The sequence below is a fragment of the Dendropsophus ebraccatus genome, chromosome 4, assembly GCF_027789765.1.
Source record: "Dendropsophus ebraccatus isolate aDenEbr1 chromosome 4, aDenEbr1.pat, whole genome shotgun sequence".
Taxonomy (NCBI): domain Eukaryota; kingdom Metazoa; phylum Chordata; class Amphibia; order Anura; family Hylidae; genus Dendropsophus; species Dendropsophus ebraccatus.
The window spans coordinates 90,628,795-90,641,767 of record NC_091457.1 but is presented as its reverse complement, the minus strand read 5'-3'; the positions used below and the strand labels follow the sequence as shown (position 1 = coordinate 90,641,767).

General features: G+C 41.3%; 1 protein-coding gene across 6 annotated transcripts in view; it reads right to left on the bottom strand.

Annotated features, from left to right (window-relative positions):
• Window positions 1-2,182: 2,182 nt before the first annotated feature.
• Window positions 2,183-12,973, bottom strand: part of ZNF507 (zinc finger protein 507) — a 30,294-nt gene continuing 19,503 nt past the window's right edge. For all 6 annotated transcript variants that reach the window (XM_069966241.1, XM_069966240.1, XM_069966244.1 and 3 more), the window contains 4 exons: window positions 12,377-12,491; window positions 6,901-7,015; window positions 5,936-6,070; window positions 2,183-5,476 (listed from right to left, as the gene is read on the bottom strand). In XM_069966241.1, the coding sequence (XP_069822342.1) occupies window positions 5,152-5,476; window positions 5,936-6,070; window positions 6,901-7,015; window positions 12,377-12,491 (690 nt within the window). In that variant the 3' untranslated portion in view covers window positions 2,183-5,151. The remainder of the gene's footprint in view (window positions 5,477-5,935; window positions 6,071-6,900; window positions 7,016-12,376; window positions 12,492-12,973) is intronic.

The following is a 12,973-nucleotide window of genomic DNA, read 5'->3' as shown; positions in this document are numbered from 1 at the left end:
ACTGGGTTTGGAGCTGGTGGATTAAAGTCCATAGAGCTCCATAGATTTAAAGAGCACTGCATAGAAAACAAGCAGCGACACAGTAGCCATCATACCAAAATCAGCTGACTGGTTCCTACTGTTGACCATGGACCACCTCTTGACTATGCACCAGCTAATACAGGACGCAAAATATACTGTGAAATAGTTATATAACCCATTGTCCTCATCGAACTGAGCAGAAAATGTTTTCTTTTTTTTTTTTTTACATCTATAAATCCTATCCAATACATCACTATGAATTAACTTGGAAATAGCACCACTGAGATAACGCATGAGGATCTTCACTAATGAAAACTACTTTGTGAAATTACATATAAATACTTCTGAATAAATATGTAAGAAAAACAGCACACCTGGCTTAACGCTAAAAAAATAGATATTTTAAAAATGACTATACAAAAAAAAAAACACAAAAAACTAAAAAAAAAACATGCTCGAAACTGTGAATTATAGGTTTCAGGTACTAACAAAATGAATATCTCATCTGCAACGAGGCCAATATACCCAACCTATTACTTAATATGCTGCACAAGACAAGAGGAAAATTTCTATCCAAAATAGATATTGTTAGTGAATCTGATGTCTAAGCAGCAGCCACAAGTCGGTGCAAATCAAGGCTATGGCTGTATCCTTGTTTTCCAAGACTCCCTAGGGCGGCATCTAACTTCTTCAGCCACCAGTATTCAAATACTAAACAATCGAATTTGCATGTTCAAGCTGTGCCGATCTCTAGTCAGTATTAGCCCCTTTTACTTAATGAGATACTTTTGTTTTCCTGCCCTGTTTTTGCGGAAGTGGCAACCAGAGACACTGCAGTATAGGTTGTTAGAAGCAAAATGTGGAAAATGAGGGTGCCTTTATACAGATGTATCTGACAGATTTTTGAACCCAAAGCCAGGAATGGATTTCAGAAGAGAAGAAATCTTAGGCTCTCTTTATGACCCGTTTCTGGCTTTGGCTTCAAAATGTATTTTGCGGATGTGTGAATGGTCCCTAATTTTAATTAAGCAACAGTAAAGCCTGCACCCTGATGCTCCAAAGTCTATGGGGATGAAAGATAAAAAGTACAAAATTCAGCTGGACAATGAATGGAGAGGCAGGGCACATGCTCGACTGCTGGGAGAACAGGGATGGTGACTAACAATGGTTGCGGACCCAGCAGTAGAGACCCCCAATAAAAACATTAAATCACATATCCTATGGACAAATGTTAAGTATCCATTGTGGGACAACTCTTTTTAGTATTTGTAGCCATTGCAATTTAATTTTAATTGGCAAGAAATAGTGCAAGTCCCTCCATCTTTATGGCAACTACATCACCTCCAGAGACCAGTACAGACTGGTGATCTGTAGTTTGGGGAAAGAAAAATATTTCAATGATTTCTCCAGATTCTAGCACATTAAAGGAAACCTGTCACCCCGGCTGCCGGGGTGAAGCCCCTTATACTTACCCCTTCCTCAAAGTCCTGGACCCCATCCCGCCGGCAAGAAATCCCCGTCGGAAGCAGTGCGTGCACTCTCCAGAGATGAGTCTAATGCACATAGAGAATGACTGCTCCCGTCATTCTCTATAGGTGGCGGACTCGTTTCTGGTGAGCGGCTTCCGACAGGGATTTCTCGGTGGCGGGATGGGGTCCAGGACTGAAATTTTGAGAGGGGGATAAGTATAAGGTGCTCCACCGGGGGGGCAGGCTTTACCCCAGCAGCCAGGGTGACAGGTTCCCTTTAAGACCAGATTCAGATAGTCATAATGCTGATGCACTGTGATGACTCTCTTAGAACACTTGAGCAAACCCTCCTATTCTCTGCAGTTCAACTGGACTGAACCTGGATTGCCTAAGGGTCTGGCAGCTGCGGTCATAATATGGACAGTAAAACTGTGACTGCAGTATGGCCATTTCACTACATCCCAACTTCACGCAACGTAATATACATATTAAAAAATACTGCACCTATACACTTTTGGTGAGAAGCTAGCATAACTGTATTAAAGCATTTGCGTGTGTGTATATATATATATATATATATATATATATATATATATATATATATATATATATATATATATATATATATACACACATACATACATACATACACACACACACACACACACACACACACATATATACATACATACACACACACACACACACACACTGTAAAAGGACTGATCTATACGGCTTACTGACAAACACCATTTGATCTCTCTATTATTTTCTGGCTAGCCTTAATAACCACTGTTTGCTACACATTTTACTGAATATAAGGAAACCATTCAAGTGACAAGTATTGCTGCCTATACAAACCACAAAGCAGATCATTTACATACACTGTATGTGCTAAAATAAAATTATAAATCATACAGTAGAGTGAAGAACAAAAAAAAAAAACCCAATGGCAAGATGTGGTGAATTAAGCAATGCTGTCGCTTGGTAAAAGAATAATGCAGCTCAGTGGACTACTGCTGAAGCAGAAATATATACATGCAGTGTTCATAAAAGCACTAAACATAGAAAATGCTAAAAATTGTTTGTATTTTTTTATATATAGAGTCTATAAAAAGGTGGAGATTTTAAAATGGCTTCTCTGCTTGTAGGGTATCTGGTATCAACAGGGGGTTCAGTCATCGGTCTATTATGCAGGTAGTAATGGGGTCTGTAGCAATATGGTGACTTGTTAAGAAACTATCTCTACGTTCTGCCTGTTTCACCACCGGCAGAAAGCCCATGGGCTCAAATCTCCAATAAACAAGCCACACTGCAAGCAGTTTAGTGGATTGCCATATTATTACTATGCCATCACAACATGTGGGACACCCACCGAATGTAAGGCCAAATTGTTGGTGTATCACTGCAGCCTATTTACGGTTTTCCTTACAGAGTGGTGGCTCAGAGTAAAGGCCCTTTTATACTGCTCGCTTATCAGGTAATGAACGGTCATAGTATCTTTCATGTGGCCAATAAAATCAGTTATCGGCTGCACATCCCCCTGTGTATGGCTGTCTAATGGCTATAAGCAAGCGCAGATCACAGGGATCGGCACTCATCATCTGGAGCCTGTCTCTCAGTATAAAACAGAGAGACGACTTTAGCTGTCCAGGCATAATGGTTATTGTAGCTTCGCAACAGCTGGAGGGCCGCAACTTTGGCACTCCTGGTGTAAAAGAGCAGCAAACATCTATTCCAGTGAATGGAGCCAACCACAGATCTTTGTACATGGCATGTGCAGTAAATACTCAGAAGGAGAAGCAGTGATACATCCACACTGCAGCCCATTCAATATCCGGATCAGTGGACATCCCAGAGCTCAGACAGACAATCACCGATGATAAAGTGATCGCATATCCTAGCAATATATCACCACTGTAGCAGAATAGGAATGACCCTTTAAATGAGGTGGAGGCTAGGGTTTGCCAGTTTTATGTAAATAAAAACTTGTATAATGATAAGCTCTGACATTTTTTAATATGCTCTTTCTTTAAAGTGTTCAAGATTTCTACTTGCTGTCCATGAAAGAAAACATTGTTTTCATCCAGAGGCTCTAAGCCTTTACTGTTCACGACTAGCTCCCACAGGTATATAAATAAGTGAAATGTGCATTAAGGCAGAAACCCTCCCATATAAAGGAGTGCTAATCGTTGCAAAGAAAATCTCATGTTTCTAAACTCAAAATACATCTTCAAGTCACACAAGCCTTCTGACCAAACACCCACTCTCCTGCCTGAGCCGAAATCCAATGGAAGTTTAGGACTTGTAATAATAGTTACTCTCATCTCTCAAACATTCACAATAAGCTATTCCAATGATTACTACCAATGATTGTGCCAAATTGTCACCCGTTTGTGACTTGTCAAGCACAATCCCATAATACCTAGGAGATAACTAAGCGCATTAATTGCATCTCGGGGTAATATATGTATTCAAAATGCGTTCTCTATGGAAACCATGTTTGACAATGCCACAATACTAAAATATATACAAGCACAAGACCACAATGGTCATGGCTATATACTAAGAGCCCAGATCTCTTAATTTCAGGTGTAAATGGTGATCTGAGCTCCCAACTGGTATTTCCTCAGGCACGCTGCACAATAAACAATAACTGGCAGGTATGACTGGATCAACTGAGGAACTCGAATGACTAATGCTTCCTATCTCATAAGCACTTCCAGAAGCGGTAGACATCTATAACCTTTTTGTGATACACAACACACAATCAACTATATAAATTAGCTATGCATTGCAGTAGCTACAAGAAAGCTTGGTAGACTGGCAGAACATAATCCAGTTGATAGCCCATTAAGAAAAATAAAATTTAGAATGCTGCAAAAATCAAATGGGTCAATGCTGTCACCAACCTTCACAAATGTCTGGTCAATGGCTATAAAGAAAGAAGAAATCCATACAGTTTTCGAGCTCAGACTGTCATTGACTTCACTTAGGACTGCTTTCAGATTTCCACTGCAGTATTTTGGGGCTCACCAACTCCTGATGTGATCCTTTTGATATCTATGTATGATGTCCATCTATGACATGTCTGGCACTTCCTTGTAGCTGGATTTCTCCTTTGTTACAGTCAACCTCTTAACATGCATCCCCATCAAATATCATCAATCCTCTGCACAAAACGTATCTTACATGGGGTTCTGAAGACTTAGTTCATACTAGATACTATACATGCATACATATAAGTTATAGGTGGATAGAAACAGCGGTTTCCATGTATCCTGTTTTTTCCTAATCTAAATTCACTCCTGCATCTGTTCTGTTGAAGTGTATATATAAAAATTAAATTGACTTGTTATATTGAGGAAGCGGATTCTAATGATTTATAAGATTTTCCATGAAAAACCCCTTGTCTTTATCTGGTTTCGGAACTAGATCTAGAATAACTCACATAAGTAAGTCTCCATTGTTACAAAAAAAAACAAACAAAAAAAAAAGTATCTTATGAAATAAATTTCTAATATTCATCAGAGTCCGGGATGACCAATGGTACCTTCTTGTCTAGTACTTGCTCTTTTATTTATTTAAAAAAAAAACAAAAAAAACAAAAAACACATTTACAGACTCCAATGAAACAGGATTCTCGTCTGGATGTGTCTATTCAGGATGTAGCCTCAGATTTATTCAGAATGATGTTAATGATTTCTCCCTCGTGGGCTTTCATGTGCTCCATAAGAAGTTCTTTGCTTGTAGACTCAAAGCCACAAATGCAGCAGCAGAAGAGCAGGACACACAGTTCTGTCCCAGGCCGGAGCTGGCTTTGCAGTTTCTCAGTGTTGCACAAGGTATGACGCGGGGCTTGCACTTTCTGGTTTTCTATGTATGTTACTTCTGGTGCTGAGGGAGCAGCTGAAACAGCTCCTTCACTGTCCAATGTCGTACTAGACTCTTCTAATGAGCTGTTATTCGAAGGCTCGCTCTGTATCCTAAAATAAATTGCAATACATGGCGAAACAAGTAAATATACTAAAAAATTAAAGTGGTATGCAAAGAAGAAAAAATAAAATATATAAAAATTCAGATCTGTAAATTACGTCTATTTAAAAAAATCTCAGGTCTAGCTGCTGTATGCCTGGCAGGAAGTGATGTATTCTTTCCAGTCCGACACAGTGCGCTCTTCTCTCTGCTGCCATCTCTGTCCACAACAGGAACAGTCCAGAGCAGAAGAAAATTCCTATAGAAAGCCTCTCCTGCTCTGGACAATTCCTGTGTCATGAACAGAGGTGGCAGGTCCATACACAATACCACGTTAAGAAAGTGTGATCATTGGAGTCTGACATCTTACGCTGGTGAAAAAGTAGACGTGTATGGTCACTCTGTTAATCCATAGGAAACATGGAAACAATCGACAGCATTACAGCTCTTTGTGCATTCACTGAACATACCGACTGCTCTGAGACATTGCTTCGTTGATTGCCTTATTCACTTGCTCATAATTGTAGTTCTGGTCGCTGGCATGCTTCCACATATGGGATTTTAGTGAGGGAGGATGACTGCAGACATAGCCACAAAGTGAGCATCTGAACAAAAAAACAAAAACAAAGGGCTTCAGCTTATTCCCTGTAAAACATGATATGCAATGTGCTTTAATTCAGGTTATAATTTTTAAGATCTTCCCTTGCTGTTGGTTAAAAGCAGTATTCTTGTTTTTACCATTGTACACAATGGTCTGTGAGCTAAACATAGCAGTGGCTGTAACCAGCACTGCCCTTAGGTGGGCATACATGTTGCTAGACACCAGGTGGTACTTTATTATGTATGCAAATATAAACACTCTCCAACTTTTTTTTTTTTAAACACAGTGCCAAACTAATCTAAATTGACTTTTTCAACAGCAGTGATTACATAGTTCTTCCATAGTTGATGAAGTCTACCAGAATTACACATAATGATCTATTCCTTTTTGTCAGCTATAGGTTGATATAATATAGGAACCTGTATACCTATATGAAAACCTCAATAATCCTTTTTTCGTCATCTTCTTCAGTGTTTCTGCCCCTGTGATTCTTTTGATTAACAGTTACAAAGGCAAGTTGGGATTTTACCTCTCTTTCAAAGTCGACGACTACATAACTACGTAAGTAATAGTCAGGTCGTTCGAAGATAAAACATGGAAATGATGCAGTGAATGGGCAGCATGGGAAAAATGTATTTACATAAAATTCCACCCGAGCTGTGTGATAACTCAGTCAACACCTTCTGTGAGATAAACTTTTTATTTTAATAAACAAGCCTGTCTTTCTGTGTGTCTCATTTGGGTCCCCAGACAGAGGCACGCACTTCATCACCACGACACACTAAAGTGGTAGAAGTCGCAAATTCCACAGAAAGCTGAAGTAAATTCACATACCTGTATGGTTTATCAGAAGTGTGAATTCTTCTGTGGTTTCGCACACCGACGTATGTAGAGCTTGTGTAGCTGCACACGTCACATCGATACAACTTTGAGATGCTTGATTTGTTACCTTGAATAAGAAAACCATAAAAATAAAATAATACAATGATAATTGGGTATTGTAGAAAGCTGCACTCTCACCGTGGAGAGAGTGTTTAGGTGAAAAACAATTATTGCAAAGAAATAATACTTCCCCGGTTGGTTTTTACGAGAGATATAAACAACTCGGTAGTTTGCAGCAATGCTAATGGAAAAGGTTTATTACACTTGGAACATCTAGGAATGTTTTAATATATTTGGAAACAGAAGAGAGAAAAAAACCTCAAGTGAGTTACAGCGATCTATTCTTAGATTAGTTGTAGAAAGAGCGCACTTAAGAAGTAGATGCTGCCTGTGCCAAACAGCATATGGCAGTGAAGTGATCACCGATTACAATGATCAATGTCTCACCCTAAAGACTTGGCCACAATGCCATAACATCCATGTGGCACACTACTGCAATATGGCTCAAAAGATAGAAATAGTCCCACATTGTACCTTAATATGTATGCAAGAAAAATAGCTATAGTGTGACTACTAAGTATTCTCCCCTAGAATCATTACTTTCAGGAGAGTATATAATGCTGTATACAAGCACCATTTGGAGGCACACAGAGTGCTTACAGATCAATAACATGGAGCCGCAGAGATGTGCACGTATGTAGGCAATAGTGTATTTTTTAACACCACTCTTCCCCCCCCCCCCATATAAGCAAAAATAATAATATTAAAAAAAATGAAGATACTGAGGCTATCCTGTAGAAATTTTCTTACATGTCTATAATGTTGCAGACTGATTTTCTCAACAGATTTTACCAAAGTAGAAAGTAGCAATACCTCATATCACTTTAAAAGAGCACCAAAAACTATTTGACAGATCTAAATAAAAGTATATTATATTATACCTTTATACATTGTATGTGTCTTTATCTCCATTAAATTTCTTGGTTCTGCCTGAAAGTCAGAGGCGGGGCCTATGCTTCTCTGTGAGCTTTGCCCACTCAGTGCTGATTCAATGTGCAGGCCCCTATAAGTCTGAAAGCCCAGACCTGCTTGTCAGTGAACTGTTGCTGCTGCACTTTAGCTGCTTTCTCTGCACCATAGTGAAAACAAGAAGGCAGACAGTCTCCTCAACAGCTCGGCACAGCCATGACGCTATTGAGAAGTATGCCACAGCCACAAGAATTAAATACAAGTTGGGTATTTAACCTCTCTCTGACTATCCAAAAATGTTCAGTTCCAGAATATTTTGTTATACTCAGTCTCTGATCAGTCATTTCCTTTGAACTTGGAAAGACAAGTGTGCCTGACCTGGCTAATCAAAAGTATCCAATGGCATAGCATTGATCACTACAAGCAACCCAATTGTTGCTTGGGGGGGGGGGGGGGGGGGGGATAATATATTACACACACACACACCCATATATATATAATATAATATATATATATATATATATATATATATATATATATATATATATATATATAATGTTTTTCTATTTTCTAAGCAACGTCTACTGCAAATCAAAATTCCAAAAGGAAGGAGAAAAAAAAAAAAAACACAAACTTAGAATAGGGCGAATTTAAAGGGAACCTGTCACCCCCGTGCCGGGGTGACAGGCTCCCAACCCCCCGTTAGAGCGCCCTATACTTACCTAATCCCGCTTCTGGATCCGGTCGGGTGATGAAGATCTCAGCCGCTGCAGCCTGGCACGCGCGCTGAGAGATGAGTCCAACGCTCATAGAGAATGACGGAGCGCTGGACTCTCCTGTCATTCTCTATGGGTGTTGGACTCATCTCTCAGCGCGCGCGCCGGTCTGCAGCGGCTGTGATCTTCGTCACCCGACCACCTCCAGAAGCGGGACCCGGCGGGATTAGGTAAGTATAGGGCGCTCTAACGGGGGGTCGGGAGCCTGTCACCCCGGCACGGGGGTGACAGGTTCCCTTTAAGCATAGTTTTTGTTAAAAACACAAATTTGGTAAATTGCAGATCTCTTTCATTTCACAAATAATTTCCTTGGTTTTGTCATACATTTTATGGTAGAAAAAAAAAAAAGTGCAATTACCAAGTACAATTGGTCTAGCAAGCCCTTATGAGACTGTAGATGGAAAAATAAGTTATAGCTCTTAGAAGCGAAGGAAAAAAAACAAACAAACAAGAAAATATTAAAAACAAAACAAAAAACAAACACGTTGTATCTTTAGAGTGTATCCATCACGAAGTATGGATCCGATGTGACATGCAATCTGTTTGCCAGCTTCGCGTAGCCATGGAGATGGCCATGCTAGGGTGGTACTGCACACGACCCACATTCTGATCAAACTACGGTTGTGTGCATTACTGACCCATGGATACCCAATCTTTGAACAGCAGGTGGACAGCATGTCGTCCAGACTTTGTGGAAGGGGTTAAATACAGCTCTAGCAACAATTATGTCACTGTCACATTGATAACTTCTGATTACAATAAAAAACAATTGTAAACAAAAATGACCAATGACTTTTTAAAACTACAACTGATGTGTAGTAAATGTAGCCAGTCATGAATTACCATAAGGATGCATTTCCCACATGCCAACGAACACGCACAGTTGAAACGCCCCATAGGTTCACCAATGGCTGCATGAGGTTACTGGGATTATCGGTAGCATTGCGCGGTCACTGGTGAATGAATGGGGATAAAGCTTTAGCTGCACACATTCATCAACAGGTCCTTTTACACAAACATCTGACCAATTATAAAATCTGTATGTTTTTTTTTTTTTTTTTTAAGCCAAAGTCAGGAATGGATTTGAAAAGAGAATAGATCCCGGTCATTGCTTTATGACCTGTTCTCTGTTTATACTCTGTTCCCGAATTTGGCTTAAAAAAAAAAAAAAAAAAAAAAAAGTCAGATAACTCTTTGGATGTAAAAGGACAAGTGCAGGGCAGCCATCAGGAATTTCGGGGCCCCATACAGCTGAAGTGTCTGGGCCCCCTATTAACAAAAACAAATCTGAGGCATATATTTGATTGATGTCACTGGAGCGGTGTTCAGAGGCAGATAGGTTGCTTTAGACATGTCCCATGCCAGCTGATTTCCATGCACAAGCCCGATTATTTAAAAAAAAAAAATAAAATAATAATAATAATAATAATATGGTAACCCAATCTCCCAACAGCATATACATCTGCACACCACCCTGAAGACGTCAAGTTTGTGATAGGTACCCTTTAATGGGGCAGTGCGTCGCTAAACATTTATTCACTAAATAACACACATTACAAAGTTATACAACATTGTAATGTATGTTATGTATGTGAATGGCCCCCTTCCCCGTGTTCCCCCCACTTACACTAGACCCGGAAGTGTGGTGCATTATACTCACCTGATTCATGTCGACCCCCAGCCGCAATCTTGGGTTGAACACGTCATCTTCAGGAGGCCGGCCTTGGACTGATGATTGGAGGAAGGCTGGAGCAGTCAGGCCAGCCTCCTAAAGATGATGCGATCGAGCCAAGATGGCGGCCGGGGGTTCACAGTGATTCGGTGATGCACCACACTTCCGGGTCTAGCGCGGGGGGGGGGGGGGGGGGGGCAACACGGGGAAGGGGGGCATTCACATACATAACATACATTACAAAGTTGTATAACTTTGTAATGTGTGTTATTTAGTGAATAATTGTTTAGCGCCGCACTACTTAAGGCTGTGCTGAATGTTCATATGTTTGGGAACGGCGAGAGAGATAGCAATCTAGACAGTTACTTATGATGTATGACTACCTTTAAAAAATACATATAGGGGGAGATTTATCGAACTGGTGTAAAGTGAATTTGGCTCATTAGCCCCCAGCCACCAATCAGATTCCACTTTTTATTCCTCACAAACTCTTTGGAAAATGATTGCTAGATGCAACTGAGAAAATTCAACGGCCCTGATTTATGCAGAAAATAGGTTGTACTTGAATTAATGCAATCCCGGCTGGAGCGTATATACACAGTATACACTCCAGCCGGGGTTCCAACCGGCCGCACAAAAAACTGACATGTCACATTTTCTGCGACCACTATTTATCGAATAGCGGCCGCACAGGCAGGCTCTGGCCGCATACTCCATTGTGTGATGCAGTGAATTGGGATGCGGGTGTACACTAATGTGCCCGCATTCGAATTCACCAGAAATGAAGATCATCTGGCCAGTACTGCACTACTGGCCGGGATGATCTATAGTAACACTGGGCGTTCTGTGAGACGGCTGGGTCACAGAATGGCCGGTGTTATACCAGGTGTGAAAATGGCCTAACACTGATTCTGTTTTCATGTCCACTCTTTGTATAACACACTCCTTTGCTCCTTCTTGTGTATACACGTACTGTATATTAGAACCATCATACACACACACACACACACACACACACAACACACATACACATTACATCATATAAACCAAACACATACTGTATACATTACATACATCATATACACCCAACACATGCTGTATACATTACATACATCATATACACCCAACACATACTGTATACATTACAGCCACACTTTACACAGATATAAACACACACACACACACAAGTATACACCAGTATACTTACTGTGAACAGCAGGAAGCTACAGGGGGTCCATGAGGTCTCAGCTTCAGCTCTTCTCCTCACAGCCGGCTCTGGGCCGCTCCCCCTCCTCCTCTCTTGTCCCGGCATCATAGAGAGCAGGAAGCCGCAGAGAAAACAGTGAGTGTGCGGGGAGTGGCCCAGGGGAGTGAGGAGGGGGCCCTGCTTGCACCTCCCTGTCACCCATCTTTCCTGTCTCTATATAGCACGCTTACTGTATAGAGACAGGGAGCAGGCAGACAGGAAGGTGCAGTGTGCGGTACAGCTATCAGGAGCCTCTGTGCAGGAAGGCTGGATGGCCGGGCCCCCGTGATTCCAGTTTTGGCCCAGGCCCCTGACAGCTGTACCGCCAATACTGCCCTGATGGCAGCCCTGCCCAAGTGTAACTGTTATTGGTAACAGAGTATCCTGGCTTAAAGCCTCACTGTTAGGTGCACTATATAACAGTTTACCTAAAGTCTAACCCTGACTTCAGGATAATCTGTCCCATATATGTAAATGAGAAGCAGGACTATACCTGGCCATTCTGTCCCCAGTATATGCAGTTTCCCCCTGGTTACCACACTGCAAAACTCCATCTCTGAGCCTGCTTTCTCTGTACTCAGTTACAGCGAGGATGCAGACTAGCCTCTGTGCTGGGAAATCACCTTGTAAGGACAGAAGGAAGCTCTTTAGCCTAATAAGACCACAGAGTTTCTTATGTTTGCTTGTAATATTGATATCTGCACATATGTTTGAAATGGCAGCTACATTCATTTTCTGAACTGATTTGCACAACGTGAACTGTACCTTCAGATGAATCCTTTTCTTCTACATCCTCTGTGCAGACTTGTGTATCCTCACTTGTTGTAGAAACGGTATCTACAAGACTACGATGTTCCCGTTCATGATTCCTTAACTGACTCTGCAGAAAATAGACTGAAAATTAGGCAAAGCTAAAGACCCTCAAAGGGCTATTAATATTATTCCCCATTAAGAAAGACAAAAGTTTCCCCTTCAAACATCTTCCAAGACATGTGGCTCTATTCCCATGAATATAGTGACATATAGTGACCTCTCATAAAATGTTCCTTAAGGGTATATTCACACGGGCGGGCTCGCAGCGAGATTCTCGCTGCGAGCCCGGCAGGTCCTGTCAGTTCCCATAAACTACATACTTGCTGCGGTCTAAACGACCGCAGCGAGTATGTAATTATACCGCGCTTAACCCCTTCTACTCCCGCCGGCTCCCCCGCTGTAAGCAGCATACATTACCTGTCCTTGCTGCACGGGTCCGGCGTCCTGCTCTCCCGCCCGGCCAATCAGGGGCTGCGGCTGGGCAACACACTAATTGGCCAGACGGGAGAGCAGGACGCCGGACCCGTGCAGCAAGGACAGTTAATGTAT